This window comes from Carcharodon carcharias, chromosome 18 (genome assembly GCF_017639515.1).
Source record: "Carcharodon carcharias isolate sCarCar2 chromosome 18, sCarCar2.pri, whole genome shotgun sequence".
NCBI lineage: Eukaryota > Metazoa > Chordata > Chondrichthyes > Lamniformes > Lamnidae > Carcharodon > Carcharodon carcharias.
The window spans coordinates 70,255,982-70,276,166 of NC_054484.1; the positions used below are offsets into that span (position 1 = coordinate 70,255,982).

The following is a 20,185-nucleotide window of genomic DNA, read 5'->3' on the forward strand; positions in this document are numbered from 1 at the left end:
TTGTCACTTCTGATGTAGGAAATGCAGTTGCCAATTGAAAACACAGCGGAGATAAATGACCACACAAGTTTCGGTGGTTGGGCGATAAATGTTGGCCAGGATATCACAGAACTCAATGCTGTTTTTTGAATAGGACCTTGCAGTCTTTTATGTCCAGCTGAGAGGTGCAATGACTCATCTGAAAGACAGCATCTCTGACCATGCAAGATTTTGTTCAGTACCGCACTGGTCAGTTCGGACTGTGTCTGTCTCTAGTCTTCAGAGTTGGGCTTGAACTCATAAGTACCTGCCTTGGGTGAGAGTATTGCTACTGAGTGAAAGCCAATGCAAGATTTAGCAGTTTAGTGTGGAATCTAGCTGTAGATGCATGTTGCAACTGAAGTTCAGCTTTGAGCATTCAAAATTGCTATTACCATTCCTTATAATTTTTATTTTACCGATTGTATATAGTACATTCCTCCAGGTCCTGGTTACATTTTCTGGAGGGGAAAGCGCATTTTGTCTTCAATTTGGGGTATTTTCTTAAAAGGTTGTACCACCAGAATTCTGTACGTTATTACGTGGTCTGTTGCTATATCTTTTATACTTAGGCTGGTAAACATGAAGCAATTGTGAAGAACGTCCATGATCTTCTTGCAAAATTGGCCTGGGATTTTTCTCCTGAACAGCTTGACCATCTTTTTGATTGCTTTAAGGTAGACCTTTTTTTATACTTAAATAAATTGATGGACAGAATGAAGTATATACTCATTTACTTCTCAAAATTTTAACTTGAAGGCAAGCTGGACAAATGCAAGTAAAAAGCAACGTGAAAAGCTGTTAGAGTTAATCCGTCGCCTTGCTGAGGATGACAAAGATGGTGTGATGGCACATAAGGTGTTAAACCTCCTGTGGAATTTAGCACATAGCGATGACGTACCTGTTGACATCATGGACCAGGCTTTAAGTGCACACATCAAAATCCTCGATTATAGCTGCTCTCAGGTAAGAGCTGCATTTTATTAAAGGATATACAGAATAAGCGTTTTGCATTTTTGGTCATAAGGCATTGCACTGGTATTAGTTAAGGTGTACGCAAAAAATTAAATGTCAACGTATTTTTCCTTCGGAGTTATCTTTTCCTCTTAGGGGTATTTATTAACTACTTTCTCAAGGTGCCCTGCTGCAATGAATTGTGCACATATATTCCTTGGTGCCCTGCTTCTGCACCCTAGTAGAATTGATTCTTTCATTTTATTTTTCCCCTCCTTGTTCCTACTGTCAAAATGTATCTCTTTGCACTTCTCTATAATAAATTTCATCTGCCACTTGTCCATCCATTCCACCAGCCTGTCTGTCACTCTCCTCCTCGCAGTTTACAATACTTGCAAGATTAGTGTCATTTGCAAATGTTGAAATTGTGCCTTGTATGCCCAAGTCTAGGTCATTAATGTAGATCTTGAAAATCAGTGGTTCACCTGGGCTTATCCGTGCACCCTTTTTCGAACAAAGGTGTAACGTGTGTAATTCTCCAGTTCTCTGACACCACCCCTGGTTCAAAGGAGGATTGGATGATTATTACCATTGTATCTGCAATTATCACCTTTACTTCCTTCAGTTTCCTCTGATGCACCTGATCTGATCCTGGTAACTTAATTTTTATGTACAGCTAGGCTTTAGACTCATTGTCTCATTGATGTCTACAGCATAGAAGGAGGCCATTCGGCCCATCGTGTCTGCACCGGTAAACCAAGATCTGAGTACACTCATCCCATTTTCCAGTACTTGGCCCATAGCCCTGGAGGCTATGGCAACTCAAGTGAATAGCTAAATACTTCTTACATGTTAAGAGTTTGACTCAACCACCCTTTCAGGCAGAGAGTTCCAGACTCCCACCACCCTCTGGGTGAAAAAATTCTCCTCAACTCCCCTCTTAGTTTTATACCTGTCAACTTAATTCTATCCCCCCGGTTATTGACCCCTCTACTAATGTAAAAAAGCGCCTTCCTATCCACCCTATCTATGTCTCTCATAATCTTATACACCTCCGTCATTTCCCCTCTCAGCCTTCATTGCTCCAAGGAAAACAACCCCAGCCTATCCAATCTTTCCTCGAAGCTCAGACCCTCCTGCCCCAGGCAGAATCCTAGTAAACCTCCTTTAAAGAGGAGGTAATACCTTTTATTTTTCTCAATTTTCAGCCCACCCAGTGTCTCAACTAACTCTTTCATTATGACCTTGGGAGCATCTTCCTCAGTAAAGATGAATATGAAGTACTCATTTTACTATTTTGGCCATGCTCTTTAACTCCATGTGTAAATCACTGCTTCGGTCTCCAATTGGCCCCACTCCTCCTTTTACTGCCCTTTTACTATTTTTATACCTCTGGAGGACTTCTTGATTCCCTTTTTATGTTAGCTGCCAATCTCTTTTCACGCTCTCTGCTTCTCTTTTTTAATTTTCCCTCTGAGCCTTCTACATTCAGCCTGGTTGTCTCTTGTATTATCAACCTGACATCTGTCCTACTTAAATAAAAGCAAAAAACTGTGGATGCTGGAAACGCAAAACAAAAATAAAAATACCTGGAAAAACTCAGCAGGTCTGGCAGCATCTGCGGAGAGGAACACAGTTAACGTTTCGAGTCCGTATGACTCTTCAACAGAACTAAGGAAAAATAGAAGAGAGGTGAAATATAAGCTGGTTTAAGGGGAGTGGGACAGGTAGAACTGGATAGAGGGCCAATGATAGGTGGAGATAACCAAAAGATGTCACAGACAAAAGGACAAAGAGGTGTTGAAGGTGATGATATTATCTAAGGAATGTGCTAATTAAGAGTAGAAAACAGGACAAGCAAGGTACAGATAGCCCTAGTGGGGGTGGGGTGGGTGAAGGAATCGAAATAGGCTGAAAGGCAGAGATAAAACAAAGGATGGAAATACATTTAAAAACAATGGAAATAGGTGGGATATTGGGGGAAAAGGGGGTGATCGGAAGGGGATGGGGATGGAGGAGAGAGTTCATGATCTAAAATTGTTGAACTCAATATTCAGTCCAGAAGGCTGTAAAGTGCCTAGTCGGAAGATGAGGCGCAGTTCCTCCAGTTTGCGTTGAGCTTCACTGGAACAATGCAGCAGGCCAAGGACGGACATATGGGCATGAGAGCAGGGTGGAGTGTTGAAATGGCAAGTGACAGGGAGGTCTGGGTAATGCTTGCAGTCAGACCGAAGGTGTTCTGCAAAGCGATCACTCAGTCTGTATTTGGTCTCTCCAATGTAGAGGAAACCGCATTGGGAGTAATGAACGCAGTAGACTAAATTGAAGGAAGTGCAAGTGAAATGCTGCTTCACTTGAAAAGAGTGTTTAGGCCCTTGGATGGTGAGGAGAGGGGAAATAAAGGGGCAGGTGTTGCACCTTCTGCGGTTGCATGGGAAGGTGCCGTGGAAGGGGGTTGAGGTGATGGAGGAGTGGACCAGGGTGCCCCCTGCAGAATGCCGCCAGGGAGGGTGAAGGGAAGATGTGTTTGGTGGTGGCATCATGCTGGAAATGGCCGAGGATGACCCTTTGAATGCGGAGGCTGGTGGGGTGATAAGTGAGGACAAGGGGGACCCTATCATGTTTCTGGAAGGGAGAGGAAGGTATGAGGGCAGATGCGTGGGAGATGGACCGGACACGGTTGAGGGCCCTCTCAACCACCGTGGGTGGAAAACCTCGTTAAGGAAGAAGGAAGACATGTCAGAGGAACTGTTTTTGAAAGTGGCATCATCAGAACAGATGCGACGGAGGCGAAGGAACTGAGAGAATGGGATGGAGTCCTTACAGGAAGCGGGGTGTGAGGAGCTGTAGTTGAGGTAGCTGTGGGAGTCGATAGGCTTGTAATGGATATTGGTGGACAGTTTGTCACCAGAAATTGAGACAGAGAGGTCAAGGAAGAGGAGAGAAGTGTCAGAGATGGACCATGTGAAAATGATGGAGGGGTGGACATTGGAAGCAAAATGAATACATTTTTCCAGCTCCCAACGAGAGCATGAAGCAGCACCGAAGCAATCATCGATGTACTGGAGAAAGAGTTGTGCGAGGGACCTGGAGTAGGACTGGAACAAGGAATGTTCCACATACCCCATAAAGAGAGAGGCATAACTGGGGCCCATGCGGGTACCCATACCTTTTATTTGGAGGAAGTGAGAGGAGTTGAAGGAGAAATTGTTCAGTGTGAGAACAAGTTCAGCCAGACGGAGTAGAGTAGTGGTGGATGGGGATTGTTCGGGCCTCTGTTCGAGGAAGAAGCGGAGAGCCATCAGACCATCCGGGTGTAGAGGGATTGGATGTCCATGGTGAAGAGGAGGCGGTTGGGGCCAGGGAACTGGAAATTGTTGATATGATGTAGGGTGTTAGAGGAATCACGGATGTTGGTGGGAAGGGACTGGACTAGGGAAGAGAGAATGGAGTCAAGATAGCAAGAAATGAGTTCCGTGGGGCAGGAACAGGCTGATACGATCGGCCTACTGGGATAGTCCTGTTTGTGGATTTTGAGTAGGAGGTTGAAGTGGGCCTTCTGAGGTTGGGAGACTGAAGTTGGAAGCTGTGGAAGGAAGATCTCCAGAGGAGATAAGGTCAGTAACAGTCCTGGAAACAATGGCTTGATGTTCAGTGGTGGTCCAGGGGGAGGTAGGAGGAAGTGTCTGCAAGTTGACGCTCAGCCTCTGTCCTACTCACCCTTTTTCTGCTTCATCTTGTAATTCTTTCATCATCCAGAGAACTCTGATTTTGTTTGTCATGGCATTTCCCCTCATGGGATCATATCTTGACAGTACCCAAACCATCTCTTTAAAAACAGCCAATTGTTCCATTACTGTTTTGCCTGTCAATCTTTAATTCCAATGTACCCGGGAAAGGACTGTTCTCGCACCACTGAAATCGACCCACCCCCCCCAAATAATTATTTTTACTTCAAATTGCTCCTTGTCCTTTTCTGTAGCTAACCTAAACCACTTGATACCATGATAACTGTGCCCTAAATGTTCTCCTTCTGACAGTTGATCCACTTGACCCACCTGAACCCTCAGAACCAGATCCAACAATGCCTCCTTCCATATCAAGCGGAAAACATACTGATCTGGAAAATTCTCCTGAATACATCAGAAACTCTTTTCCCCCTCTGTCCTATACACTATTGTTGTCCCAGTCTATGCTAGGATAATTAAGGTCCCCCATTATCGGTGCTGTATAGTTTTTTTGCACCTCTCTGTAATTTACATGCAAATTTGTTCCTCTGTCTCTTTTGTACTAATTGGTGGCTTATGAAAACACCCAGTGGTGTAAAATTACCTGCAGTGTTTCTTCACTGTAACCAAATAGATTCTGTCCTTGATCTGTCTCAGATGATTTCTATCTCCAGTACTGTAATATTTCCAATGCTGCCATTCCTTCCTTTCTTTTCCCCCCATCCCTCCCCCCAATCTCTGCTGAACAGCTTGTATCCAGGAATATTTAATACCCAGTCCTGCCTTTATTTGAGCCAGGTTTCTGTTATTGCCACAGTATCAAATTCCCCTGTAGCTCTCTGCGCCTGCAGCTCACCTTCTTCATTTACCATGGGAAGTGTGTTCACATATATTGTAATATATTACATGATAAGGGATTGAATGTTTTATCTGAGCTTGTATTTATTTTAAATGTCTGTACCTGGTATCTGGAAACCTCTAAAAAATCTGCCTAGCCCAAATAGCTGACTTTCTAAATGGATGAAGCCCTCTGCTTCTGAAGGTAGGCACTGAACTAAGTATTTTACTGTCATTTCCAAGTATCCTCATCCTACAGCGTTACATTGGTATAAATTTACCCCAAGTGTCTCAATGTCTCCATTTAATGGAAGGTACCTGTTTTTGTAGCATGATGGAATATCCAAGAGACAAATAGCATTCAAAAAACCAACTTTGCCTATGCTATGTAAGTAAAAGTGAATCAAACTTTCTTTACTGTTTGCAATGAGATAACCTGATCAAATGATGCCTTGTGCATTGAACAAAAAATATAGCGTTTTCAACTAAGTTCAAGAAGAAGCTTTTCTTTCAATTCATCTACCCTTTTACTGTGTTTGAAATGGAAAAGGAAATATGTTGTGCTTCACTGAGATAGCCTGGAACTTAGTCAATCTCCTAAATTTATGTTCAATTGTATTCTCTCATTTCAAGCAAACACTTGTTTTGAAACGTTTTAATTCAAAATACACTACTTTCTTAATTCAGTGGGAAAATGGAATAATCACCAAGCATTAGTGGAGTTTAGTTTAACTTGCCGTAATATTTACAGAATTACTAATGTAATTTGCTTTTCAAATAGGACCGCGACACTCAAAAGATCCAGTGGATAGATCGTTTTGTGGAAGAACTACGTACTAATGACAAATGGGTCATTCCTGCTTTGAAACAAATTAGGGAAATCTGCAGTCTGTTTGGAGAAGCACCACAGAATTTAAGGTATATTGAAAGACTGTTCATGACTTCTAATAACTGAAACAATCTCCCAAAATGATTACACTGGGAGTAGTTGGGATTCATTGTTTCAAAAGATTATCATTCTTTTATGTTTTTGTATAAGTACTTTGATCATTTCACTTTGAAAAATACATGCATCTTAAAAATTGTTCCAAAATTATGGTGCCTAATGGAATTAGACTAGCTAGTTCTGCATTTAGACATCAGGAAGTGATATTTTTAAATTAAATCTAGATCTTTGATGTTGCTCAAGGTAAGTTGGAGGATGTGCTGTTCTAGTTTTAAAAAGAAAAGCAAAATGGGAAGTAGGTATGACTGTTAAGTACAAGACTTCAACTATTTTCTAGATAGTGGGCTTTTTGCTGTTGAGTTAAGTAAACCGATATAATATGTAGAAGGACTTGAGGGAGAGTACACTGAACAAATTAAATATCTGGCTTTGGTAGGGATGCAGTAGCAACAAAGTGGACTGAGGATAAACAAATAAATTAGAGGCATATGAGGTGCTTGGCTTTTTGAAATGTAAATTTGATCAAACAAGTTAAAATTGCAAGTCACTGATCTGCATTCGAGTCTCTAGATCCTTGGTGTTTAAGTAGCTTCATGTCACCTTGAACAACCACATCATCTTTACCTGCAGTACGATGTAAGAGGCCCACTTTTAGTCTCTGCTCTTTTTCTCCTCCCTTTAGCAGCAATCTCTCTCGTTTCAACATAACTGAAAAGGTTTGATTTCTCAGCCTATTGATATTTTTGTATATTTAGTCTCTTCTGACAGTTCTTGAGTGAGTTTGCAAAAACTTCCATCAAAATAGTTTTAAATGTTTGTGCGCATTCCAGTGATGCATCCTGAACTACTTAATTGGAATGACTGTTTGATCTACGCTGATTGTCAGTAAATTCAAGTTCTTGCTTTTGAATCTCATGACTCTTGTCTCTGCTGACAACTCTGGATTTAAAGCCATCAAGTCTCATCAAAGGAGCTCTAGTTACAGTCAGTTTTGCTCAGTGGTAGATCTCCCACCCCCCCGAGTTAGAAGGTTCTGGTTTCAAGCTCCAAAGAGACGTGAGCATACAGTATAGGTTGACACTCCTATGCCGTGCTGAGGAAATACTGCACTTTTGAATAAGATGTTACGCCAAGTCTTCCTTCTTGGGTGGATATTTCAAGAAGAACAGGCAGTTCTCCTGGTATCCTAGCTAATATTTATCCCTAAAGCAACATCTAAAGCCAATGATCTGGTCTAGTACTTTGTGCGTGGCATATAAATTAGCTGTCACGTTTCCTACATGATAACAATGTCTACACTTCAAAAGCACTAATTGGTTGTAACACTGTTTGGTATGTCTGTCAGTTGTGAAAGGTGCTGCATGGATGCAAGCCTTTTTATGTTCATTGAGAAATATTTCATGCAAGGAAAGAAAGAGACACACATTTGGTGAGGGACCATGTTCTTTCCAACTCATTGATTTCAAGTTTGTGTTTCTTCTGCCCCCATCATAATTCAGAACTAAATTGACCTATTTGGTAATGCATTTGACTGTATTATTGCTACTAACAGTGGTAGAACATTTGAAAGCTCTGTTGTGATTTTTAGTGAAGAGCCCTAAGATTTTTACTGAATTAAAAGGCCAGTCGTTATTTTAAAATTTCCTTATTGTCCTTGAGTGAGATTTGGGGTATGGATTCTGAATAGAATGCCCACCCTTCAGTTTACTAGACTTTTATGGTTCTTGCTCATTGTAGAAAATTTGTGTTGTATCAATTGCTTTGTAATGGGTGTGTGTATTCAGGAAAGCCTCAACTATTTTTGTAAGCACTTCCATAATGAGTCATTGGAATGAACTGGCAGGATAAAGAGAGAATTTTGAGAACCGTTTTTCAGAAGGGACCTGATTCCTGGACCCTTGATCCTCACTATGAACCATCTAGGTGCAACTTGGATGGATTTTCAGATATTAAAGTGATCTATTTCTGTCACCAGCACCAGTGTATTAGCTTTCTATAATACTTATTGGAAAACGTGACTTTTCAATGTTTGAGGCGAGAAAGGACACCCAAACCAATATTAGCTAAATGAAAGATGCAGTTATACTTGCACTTGTGCATTTCAGTGAAGTGTTTTTAACTTCATGATGCCAAGGCATTAATACAACCCTCGAGTACACTCTTGATCTCTCTGTGGAACACCGCTGGTCAGATATTACAAGCATTTAAACGAAAATGAATAATACCACAGAGGACTGACAAACAGTTAATGTTACTGATAAAGGGAAATAGAGCAGGTCCAGGGAACTATGGAGTTAGCTTAATATCAGATAGCAAAGATGTTGGAATCTTCACTGAAAGATGTTGGAAGCTTTACCCCAAAGACACAATAGAAAAACGTCCAGGAACCAAAAATATAATTGAGTAGTCAGCATAAATTTCAAAAGGGAAAATCATACCTCATCAACCTCAGTGAATATTTAGAAACAGTAACAGACTGAAAAAATGTTTAAAAATATGTAATATTTGGCTTTTCAATAGACCTTGGATAAGGTACTACATAATAGACTCATGATTAAGTTCAGAGCATACAGATTCGGAGGGAATGTAGAAAAATAGATAGCAAGTTGGCAACATGACAGAAAATAGATTATGGGTTAAGGGTTGCCACTCAGACTGGTAACCAGAGCATTGTGTTCCATAAGGATCGGTGCTGGAGCTGTTAATAACAATGTGTACAAAAGTTTTTGACACTGAAATTGGAGGCATAATTTTGAAAGCTGTGGCCTATACCAAATTTTGGTATAGTAAATTCTGAGGAAGACTGCAACAAAACAGAAAACAAAAACTTGCCAATTTATTTGGCAAATCAACTTCAATATAGCGAAGTGCATGATGTTGGCCAATTATCTAAATGGAAAAAAAATTGCATGGCTCTGGGAGAGTAGGACAAGCTGAGTTCTTGTATTCAACTGGTGCAGACATGATGAGCTAGATATGATGAGCTGAATGCCACCCTTTTGTGCTGTAACCATTCCATGAATTTCAAATACGTTTTGATAGGAGGAATAAGAAGGTTGCATAATTCTTGGATGGAGTCTAAATGGGGTGGAGGCAAAGGGACCTAGGGATACAGATAATGCAAATACTCAAAATTTGCAGCATTGGCCTTAAAACAAAAAGCAGCAAACCAAGCACTGGGGTTCATTTGTAGAGGGTTAGAATTGCAAAGCAGAGAAGCTATGTTAAACATCTATTGAACCTTGGTTAGATCATCTTTAGCACTGTGCACAAGTCTGGTCTCCTTTTATAGAAAGGAGAACTGGAGAAAGAACACAAATGATTCATGATGATAATCCCAGAACTGAGAGGATATACTTATCAGCAACACTGTGGTTCTTTTCTCCAGGAAAGGTAAGGCTAAGGGTTGACCCATCAGAGACCTTCAGATTATGAAAGGGTTTGATAGGGAAAGCATAAGAGTTGTTTCCATTTGGGGAGAGACCAAAAGTGGGGCCATAAATGAGACAGTCGCGAATAAACACAATAGTGAATTCTGGAGCAACTTCCTAGCTGGAGAGTGGAATTTGTTATCATAATGAGTAATTGAACTGCCGAGTATAGATGGATTCAAGGAAAGATTGATAGATCTAGAAGGAAATACTGATAGGATTAGATGAAGGTGGAGTAGGAAGCGGTTTACGTGAAGCATAAACAATGGTATGGACCTGAATGGTGTGGTTCTGCAGACTAATTCATTTAGCTCTCTAACTGCCTCCCTATCTTCAGCCTTTTTCTTTTCTAAGACTCTGAACATCACTACCCACTTCCATCCCCATCAATGTATGAACATGCGAAGGCCACTTGGTAGCTCATGACCACTCTGTACCTCAATTCTATTTACTTCCACGTCTTCTGACCCCCTCGATGCCATTATCTAACAAAAATCTACCATTCATAGTCTGGAAAATTTAAGTTCACTCTGCATTTACAGCCTATTGCAGGAGAGAGTTCCAGATTTCACTACCCTTTGTGTGGAAAAGTACATTCTGATTTCACTCCTAAATGACCTAGCTATAACTTTACCCCCACCCCCGGGTCTGGATTCTATTACAAGAGGAAGTAGCTTTTTCATGAATAGGTTCAAATCCTCCTCATTGCAGTTTCCATCCTTCTCGTGGCACCAAAATAGCCCTAAACTGTTTTACAAATGACACTTTTTTGGTAACTGTTGTGCAACATCCCTCCTTGTCCTCCTTTGTTCCATGGTGTTTGAATCAGTTGACTACACTGTTCTCTCCCTGCAATTGTCTCTTTCATCGCCCAGCTTCGTACGATTGTTATTGTTCCTTAGCAACCAATCTAATGCAGGTGGTGCATATTGATTAGTGCATCTTTTCCCTCCCCCACCCCACTTTTTCGAGTACAAAACAAGAGAGATAGATAATTCAGCCCTTGCACCATCCTGTTAGGTAAATGCTGATTTGTCCCTCCATTTACCTGCCTTTACTCCATCACTTGATACTCCCACCTAACAAAGGTTTGTCAGTGTCAGTATTGATAGTTTCAATTGATCCAGTATTAACAACCTTTTCAGTCAGCATATTCTGGATATGCATAATCCTTTGTGTGAAAAAATGTTTACTGATTAAATGCTTTAAATGGCCTAGCTCTAATTTTAAGACCATCCTTCATTGCCTTGGTTTCCCCTCACCAGAGGAAATAATTTCCTATATCTTGTCATGAAATTTTTCTTAATATTATTTTAGACTTAATGGGTGAGTGTCTGGATGGTTCTGTCTGTGACTGGTTTAATTGAAATAGAATCAGATAAACTGCAAGGTTGAAAGTATTGGAAGAGTCAGGTGTAAAAAGGGTATTTGAAATGCTAATGAGTGAGCTAAAGTCTAAGAGTCAATAGATAAGGTGTGAATGAAATTTTCATTTTAAGATAAGGTGTTTGGTTTTCAAAGGGATGGTAGGATGTTTACAACTAACAAGGTAAGCAAGGCAAGCAATATGTTTATTTTTCCTAAAGGTACTGACCATACTGGTAACGTGAAAGATTTTTATATTATGGGAAAAGTACATTTCCAAAGACTTGTAGAACAATGAGATTTTACACATTAAAGAAAGAATACATATATAAAGAGGAAGGGGAGGTTATGTGTGGGTGGCCGTGTAACATCTTGAAACGCACAGCATGTAAAGCAGCATTGGGGAAAAGCCTCTAGCCGCTTTTGCAGAAGCCTGCTGTGCCCAGTAACTAAAGTTGTGTAAAAAGCCTTTGGAATTCCATTGTTGTGGGTGCTGTGGTAACCTTGCTGGATTGCTTGTTTAAATTTAAAATCTATTTTGGCCTGTTGCTTTAAAGAGAGTCATGGTTGGGAATCAGGTAAATTTATAGTTTTGGGATTTGTTATAATATCAAGTAACTATAATCTTATGCCTGTGTTTGAATTCTTTTCTTTTGTTAATAAATGTTTTAATTTAATTTTTAAAATCATTAAAGGTGTCGGTGGACTCTCTGCTTCTGAATTCCGTACAGAAATCTTGTAATAAATACAAATTGCAAAACCATTGTGATAGCGTGACCAAGTTTCTCTTGTGGATTTGGTCCACCTGGCATGTATCACCTGCCATGTCATAACAATCTATCCCATCAAATCACTTTATCATTTTAAACATTTCCATCAAATTACCCCTCAAACTTCTAACTTAGGGGAATACAAGCTAAAATTATGCAAATGATCCTCAGAATTTAAACTTTTGTGCTCTGGTGGTATTCTGGTAAATCTGTGCTGTAATCCCCTTCAAGATAGTATGTCTTTCCTGCAGTGTGGTGTCATAGATTGAATGCAGTGCAACAGATGACCAAAGCTGTGTATAGCTGAAGTATCACTTTGTCATTTTTGTATTCCAGCCCTGTTGAAATGAAAACCAACTTCTACTCAGCATTTTTGATTCTATTTTGTATGTATGCTAAATTTTAGGATCTTTCCTTGGCTGCTGCTAAAAGCATCCTCTGCAGGCAAACAGGTCAATTTTTACATGTATTATTATACCCAGTCCTCTCTCTTTCTCTTCCACTTTTCAACTTCCTCACTGCTTCTATGCTGTCATACTGTTTGCCAGCATAAATCCTGAATTTCATCCAGTTCAATGTCAGGAAGACTTGAATCTGTTGTTTTTGACCCATGCTATGAGCTCCACCCCACTGCAGCTAACTAGACAATTTGCAATAAAAACAAAGTGCTGGAAAAACTCAGCAGGCCTGGCAGCATCTGTGGAGAGAGAAACAGTTAACGTTTCAAGTCCAATATGACTTATTTGGAATAATTTGACAAATGGATCATTTGCAATTGTGACATGTGCATTTCTGAAAAATGCTTTCAACCTCACCACTTGCAGTCACCTAGCCACTGTATGTAGATTTCAACAACATTTTCTGCCTTTGTTGATGTCTCAACTGCTTTCCAGTGAAATGCTTAGGCATGCCTTTGCACCTTGGAACTGGACTGCTCTATTTTGTTCTTGGTGGCCTTCCATTCTTCACCTCCAGCTTGTCTTAAACTGTCACGTTTACCTTTTCCACACTGCGTCTTGCTTGTCCATTATCTCTGTCCTTACTGAACTATGTTGACCCTTTGATTCCTAAAGTATTAAATTCAAAGATTTTTGCTCTGTGAATACTTTTGTGGCCTATTTATGGCATCTTCTCAAAAGTACTATTCCTTGGAATCCAGCCTTCTATGCGATTCCCTATCTTACTTCTATGACTCAACATCGGATACCTCAGTCTTACTCTATGGAAGTCTTCACATAAAATTTGGCATCGCCATCTCTAAAAACTTAAAACCCTCTGAAAACCAATTTCTTCCACATTTTCAGTCGTATCTTCTAACTTTTTTCCTAGCTTAGTATATTTTTCCATATTCTTTGAAGCAGCTTGATAAATGGACCTGACTTGCAGCGATGGATTTTGATTGCAAAGACAAATCTCTGATTTCTGTATGTAATGCACTCTCCTTGAATTAGGAAGATGATCCTGCCCAAAATATATATAGTAGTTTATTTTATTAATTATGCTATACACTTCAACTATAAAATGTTAGAGTTATTATCAGTATGGCACAGAAAGAGTTCATTTGGCCCTTTGAGTCCATGCCAGTTTTTTGCAGAGCACCCCAGTCAGCTTATTTTCCTCAAGTGCCCTATCCAATTTCCTTTTGAAATCATTGTTCGTTTCTGATTCCTGCACCCCATAGCCAGTGAATTCTGGATCATTATCACTCATTGCACAAAAAGGTTTTTCCTTCCCTCCATATTTTGACCAAAAGGTTAAATCGATCAATCTCTATCTTTGTATGATCTGTTTATGGGAACACCTTTTTTTGTCCAATTTGTTTAAATCTGTCACAGTGTTGGACACTTTACCAAATCTCTCCTCAACCATTTTGTGCCAAGGAGCACAACCCCAGCCGTTTCAACTTAACCTTGCAGCTAAAATCCTTCATCATAGAACCATTCTGGTAAATCTTCTCTGCACCCTCTTGAGGACCTTCTCATTCCTCCTAAAGTGTGGTGATCAGAACTGGATATAATACTCTAGTTGTGGCCTAACCAGAGCTTTATAAAAGTTCAGCATGAATTCGCTACTTTTGTAATTAGGCCTATTGACAAACTATTCGTATCTGTTTAATAGAATGTTGATTTCATCCCAAACATCAAATGTGTGTTCTGCGGTAGAAAGCTTTGCTTGGTATTAATTACAAGTGCTTTGTTGTTACAGAGTGTGCTTCTGACCATTAGATATTCAAATTGGCTTCCCAAAGTAAGCAGATGCCTTTCCCTCAAATAGTTATAATTGTCTGTGTTTCCTTAGCACATTGTTTCTGTTGTTTGTTCTCCATTGGTAGTTGACATTGTTAGGATATGGGATCCCCAAGGGAGCTCTTGCACCTGAAGGTTTGAAAGCCATTGCCCTTGGGAGTTATATTCATGCACATTGGAAGTGATCTCATCAGTTTGTACCATAATGGATTAATTTATGAACGTCATCAAAGGTATTGATTAACATAAATGTTTTCTTTGTAGCCAGACCCAAAGAAGCCCTCACGTGTTCTATCGGCATGACTTGATTAACCAGCTTCAACACAATCATTCATTGGTTACCTTGGTAGCTGAAAACCTCTCTGCCTATATGGAGAATATACGGCAATTTCATAAAGGTAAAGTGTGTGACTTATTCTTGAAAACAAACCGTTCAAACATCTTAACCACTCACTCGGTTAAATCTGTTTACAATAAATTGGGTTCCTATCCCAGAGTATCACCAGTTTGAATCTACTGATGATTTTTAATTTGTGTGAATGTTTAAGATTTTTCAGAATAACAGGCTAAGCAACAGAATTCTCCATTTCCAAGAAAGAAGGGAAATTGTAGTAGCTAGGCAGCATTTTGTATCTAAATGTTCACTTGGTAGGTGGATTGATTGAACTCCAGAAGTATATATTCCAGAGTAACTGGAAGACTAAGTATGCAAGTGGGGGAGAATAGTAAAGAATAGCATAGTGGAAAGGGTGTAACAAATTGAGTATTAATTTGGTAGATGACTTAGAAATAAATTGTTTCCAAAAATATCTTGCCACTTTTCTCATTTAGGCTGTCCTGAAGTACCATGCAGGCAAATGTTGTGTTGGGGAGTATTGGGAAGGGGAGAATAAAAAAGCTGCCTTAGCCTGCCCTGGAAGTTATTTGTGAGTCAATGCTTCAACAGGATGAATGAGCTAGGAGAAGTTCCCTAAAATTTGAATTTGTGGCAGGAAATTGGTTACTGACATTGATAGCTTGTCTCTTAAGACTTCATCAAATTTAGAGATATTGTGCCTGGCCTGTTGGAAAGTTGCCACACTTGAAAGTCTTACAATTCAGGGCATCATATGTTACGAGCGATGGATTAAAATAAGGACTTAGCTATGCAATCATCAAGCAAATGTATGATTGAGTATCAGAAATATCAGTTTAATCCATTTCTAGCACTAATAAGGAGCAAGTAAGCAGCAAAACATTGAGTAGCTCAATAAATCAATTATTTATGAAAGCTCCCAATCCCACTGGCATATTACAGGAAGTATCAGTCTTAAATGAATAAGCAGCAGAAAACATCTGATGACATAACAATAATGCCCTTAATTTGATTCAAGCTGTCCTCAAATTCCTCCTCTCCCCTGTCCCTACAAAAATGTGCTGATAAAAGCAGTACAAAATGCAAGTTGAGCAAATTTAAATAAAATTCTCATTCTTACTCTTAGTTACAGTATGGTGTTGTAAATTCCTGTAATTTATTTTGAGTAGTTTGCTGCTTGAGAACCTGAGGCTTAATTTGGTATATTTGGCTTAAACCTTAGCTATTAATTTGGGCCTGTTGCCTGTTTTTCCTGCCTTGGCTTCTCCTGTTTGGCTGCAGTTCATGCCAGTCATGAAAAATGCCTGCCCTCCATTTTGCTTCTACCAATGTCTGCTAAGGTTGCGATGGCCTAAAATTGTTCCCTGCTGCTTCGTACAAGTCCCTATCTCAAATTATTTCATCCTGTACAACTCCTCCTTCAGTTACAGTTTGGCAATTAATTGGTGCATAAACCTGAAAGAACAGCAAGCAGTTAGGAAAGCAAATAACATGTTAGTCTTTCTTCTTACAAGCAAGCAAACCCTAAGAAAGGGAATGGAGAAAAAAAATGATTAAGCCTTATTGAAATTATATCAGGTCTTGGTGAGACCATATCAGGAGTACTGTGTACAGTTTTGATCGTCTTTCCTAAGGAAGAATATTCTTTCCTTGAGGGAATACAACAAAAGTTCACTGGACTGAATCCTAGGATGAGTGGAGTGTCCTATGAGGAGAGGTTGAGCAGACTCGGCCCATATTCTCTCAAATCTAGGGGAATGAGACGGGATCTCATTGAAATTAAATTTTTTTTATGAGGCTTGACAGGGTAGATGCTAGGGGGATGCTTCCCCTGGCTGTGCAGTCTGGAACCCGTGGTCACAGGGGAAACGGAGGTATAGTGGTAATGTTGCTGGATTGCTAATCCAGAGACCCAACTAATGCTCTGGGGACATGTGTTTAAATCCCACCATGGCAGCTGGTGGAATTTGAATTCAGTTAATAAACCTGGAATATAAAACTAGTCTCAGTAATGGTGACCATGAGACTATCATCAATTGTTGTAAACATCCATGTCCTTTATGGAAGGAAATCTGCTGTCCTTACCTGATAGATCCATAGCAATATGGTGGACTCTTAACTGCCCTCTGAAATGGCCTAGCAAGCCGTTCGGTTCAAGGGCAATTAGGGAAGGTCAACAAATGCTGGCCTTGCCAACGATTCCCACATCCCATGGAAAAACTCAAAGGCCAACCATTTAGGACTAGGATGAAAAATTTCAATACTGAAATGGTTGTGGATCTTTGGAATTCTCTGCCTCAAACCTGTTGATGCTCAGTCGTTGTACACATTCATGGCTGAGACCAATAGATTTTTGGATGCTATGGGGATTAAGAGATATGTGGATAAAGTGCAGGAAGGTGGAGTTGAGGTTGATGATCAGCCAATCATATTGAATGGTGGAGCAGACTTGAAGGGCTAAATAGCTGATCCTGTTCTTGTTTTATTTTCTTTTAGTCTGCTTACCCTGTTTACCCTCCACCTCGTGCTTTCAAGCCTACCTGTTTGCTTGCCTGCTCATTATAAATACTTGGTGGACCACCTTGATAATTTCCCAAAGTGCTTATGTGCCTGTTTCAGTGCTGCCATGTACTAATTATTGTACACCTAACCAAGGAACGTGAAGCTTGGAATGATAAGCCATTTGATCTATTGGACCTTCCCTTTGGTTGTTCAATGAATTATGGAGTGCCTCACCAAGATCTCTATATGCTCTTCCTAATTTATGTAAATAATTTAGATTAGTGGTTGTGCAATCTCAAACTCTTTTCTCATGTATTAATTCAGATTTTTAAGTTAGCTTATGATCAAGAGTTAACTGCTTTCTCTGGTAGGGAGATTCACATTATCCACTGTTGTCTGGAGGGAAAATAATATTGATTTGGAGTCACACTCAAGACTTGCTAATTTTGTAATTTGCAAAAGTTTGTAATTTTGTCTTTTGTATTCGCTGTTCATGGTAAATAGAATATTTACATATAACATCAGTTCTTTCCAAGAGCAGTTTCATACCTCCTTTCAATCTTTATTCCAACAAAGTAATTTCAATAACATGAATCCCATAATTTATACCCATTGGGCCTAGAATTATTTGTCTATCTAATTTATGCACTTTGAAATCGTGCCAAAGCTGCATTGTACTAAAGAATTGGCCTCAGTGGTGAATTTTGCAACATCCTCATAACTTTGTGTTGTAATCAAGTGCTTTCCACATGAAACACAGCACCTCATTTTTTTTATTGGCAATTGTTTTGCCTTAATGTTGTAATTTTAAGCAATGAGCAAGGATCAATCCCCAGTCATTACTTGTATATCAATTACCTTGTATTCACATTAAAATTCATCTGCTTCTCACTGCACTTAAGGGATGTTACGTCCTTCAGTGATTAATCTCCTTTCTGCAAGTCGCTTGTCCACGTAATTTTCTGTTCATATAATTCATGAATTATGTGAACAGAGAATGACCCAAACTGTGTGGAACAAAATTGGTCACTACCTCCCAGACAAAATATTTTCCATTTAGTAATACTGTCTGGCCTTTGTTGCAAAGCTAATTTTCAACATATTTGGATAATATCTATTTCATAAGACATAGCCAGTTTTGGTTCAATGGCAGTACCCGTTGCCTAAGCTAGAGGTGGTGTGTTCTCTCTCCACTACACAGACTTCACATAATCTAGGTAGATCCTTGAATACATTACTGAGGATTTGCTCTCCTGTTTTAACCCAGCTTAACCATGGATTGTTTTGGCTTTCTTGTGAAATGGGGATACAGTGCCAATGTTCTGCAACTTTTGTCATTACATTTTTTGTAACTAAATGTGCAACAGATTTCCTGTGCATTAATGGGTGACTTTGTATCTTGCAGAGAACCCAGAGTACGATCCACAGACTGTAAGGCCAGGGAGTCGATATAGCCATGTGCAAGAAGTCCAGGAGAGACTGAATTTCTTGAGGTGAGTTGATTTGTATATGAAAATTGATTTTTATAGTTTAGAAAGCAAACTGATCAAGATTTCTTGCTAGTGGTTGATAATAGTGATTGCACCACAGCTGAGGATGTGGAACATGATTTCGAACCAGAAAGATTTGGCTTCAAATTCCAAGACTGCATATACATCTAATCTCTCAGCCTTGAAGAAGTGAGGTGTTGCATCTTTTTTATTTGGTGAAATGGAGGATGTAAGAGAGTCAGCCCTCTAAAAGCACCATTGCACTAGTTGAAAAATCTGCTTCCACCTGACTGGATGTTAATATGTAAATGACTTCCAAGGATGATAAAACCTGCATTCACATTTTATTTGATCAAGGCTGGCATATTTGTAGCACAAGACATAGTCGATTAAATTATAACTTATCTTTCATAATACTTTGCCAAATAGAATCCACAGTTTTGAGTCTCGGTCCTATACAAAAGTGACGGCCTGTTCATGAGAATGATTCACTCTTGGACGATGACGCTATATTATGATTGAAGGATTATGTAGGGAATGCAAGTAAAGAGGACCATTCTTTGAATACAAAGCTGCCTTCATGTATCATTTATCTGTGCAATTAACCACTGCCTTGTTGGATAATCATGTATTTGTAACTTATTTTACCGTGGATTGCTTTGCTTCTCCTGAGGAAAAGAATTGTCATGAGAGCATTGCTTTTGTGTGCCACAGGACAAAACGCATGTCATTGCATGTTAGTTTATCAATGAGCTATAAAATATCAAAGGGGTCGATGTTTTATGGTTGTCCTCGGCTCCAAATTCCTTAGCTCACTTCACTGTTTTGTTAGGTATAAATAAAAGTTAGATATTTTCTTCAGGTGGACGGCAGGAGCTGTGGGTTGATAGGGATTGCTGGTGGTGGGAAGAACAAAGATGAGATTATAAGCAGAACCACACAGTCATGTTTGTTTCAGAGCGCTGAAGGCATGGGAAAACCCTTGCCTATCCTCTTGGCTTTTGACAATATATTGATTATGACTGACAGTCAACGAACGAGTTTTAATTGCTTTAAAAACTATTCTATCATAAATGTAAAAAAGTTAACCTGCTTTTTATTCCTTAGATTTTTATTGAAGGATGGCCAGCTGTGGTTGTGTGCTCCTCAAGCCAAGCAAATCTGGAAGTGTTTGGCTGAGAATGCTGTCTACCTTTGTGATCGGGAAGCCTGTTTCAAGTGGTTTTCTAAGTTGATGGGAGATGAGCCTGACTTAGACCCTGACATAAACAAGGACTTCTTTGAAAATAATGTTCTTCAACTGGATCCTTCTCTCTTAACTGAAAATGGAATGAAGTGCTTTGAACGGTTTTTCAAAGCTGTAAACTGTCGAGAAGGGAAGCTTGTAGCAAAACGACGTGCCTATATGATGGATGATCTTGAGTTAATAGGACTGGAGTATCTTTGGAGGGTAAGGAAAGAAACCAATTTCAATTTATTACCAAGATTATTAGGTGGCATTTCAGTTGTATTAGTTGTTTTGTAAAATTGTGTGATAATAGCT

General features: G+C 39.5%; 1 protein-coding gene across 3 annotated transcripts in view; it reads left to right on the forward strand.

The window, feature by feature from the left end:
• The window catches only part of usp9 (ubiquitin specific peptidase 9), a 353,775-nt gene that overhangs the window by 160,871 nt on the left and 172,719 nt on the right, over window positions 1-20,185 (forward strand). For all 3 annotated transcript variants that reach the window (XM_041210976.1, XM_041210979.1, XM_041210975.1), the window contains 6 exons: window positions 591-695; window positions 778-984; window positions 6,319-6,455; window positions 14,560-14,693; window positions 18,558-18,645; window positions 19,750-20,092. In XM_041210976.1, coding sequence (XP_041066910.1) covers window positions 591-695; window positions 778-984; window positions 6,319-6,455; window positions 14,560-14,693; window positions 18,558-18,645; window positions 19,750-20,092 — 1,014 coding nt within the window. The remainder of the gene's footprint in view (window positions 1-590; window positions 696-777; window positions 985-6,318; window positions 6,456-14,559; window positions 14,694-18,557; window positions 18,646-19,749; window positions 20,093-20,185) is intronic.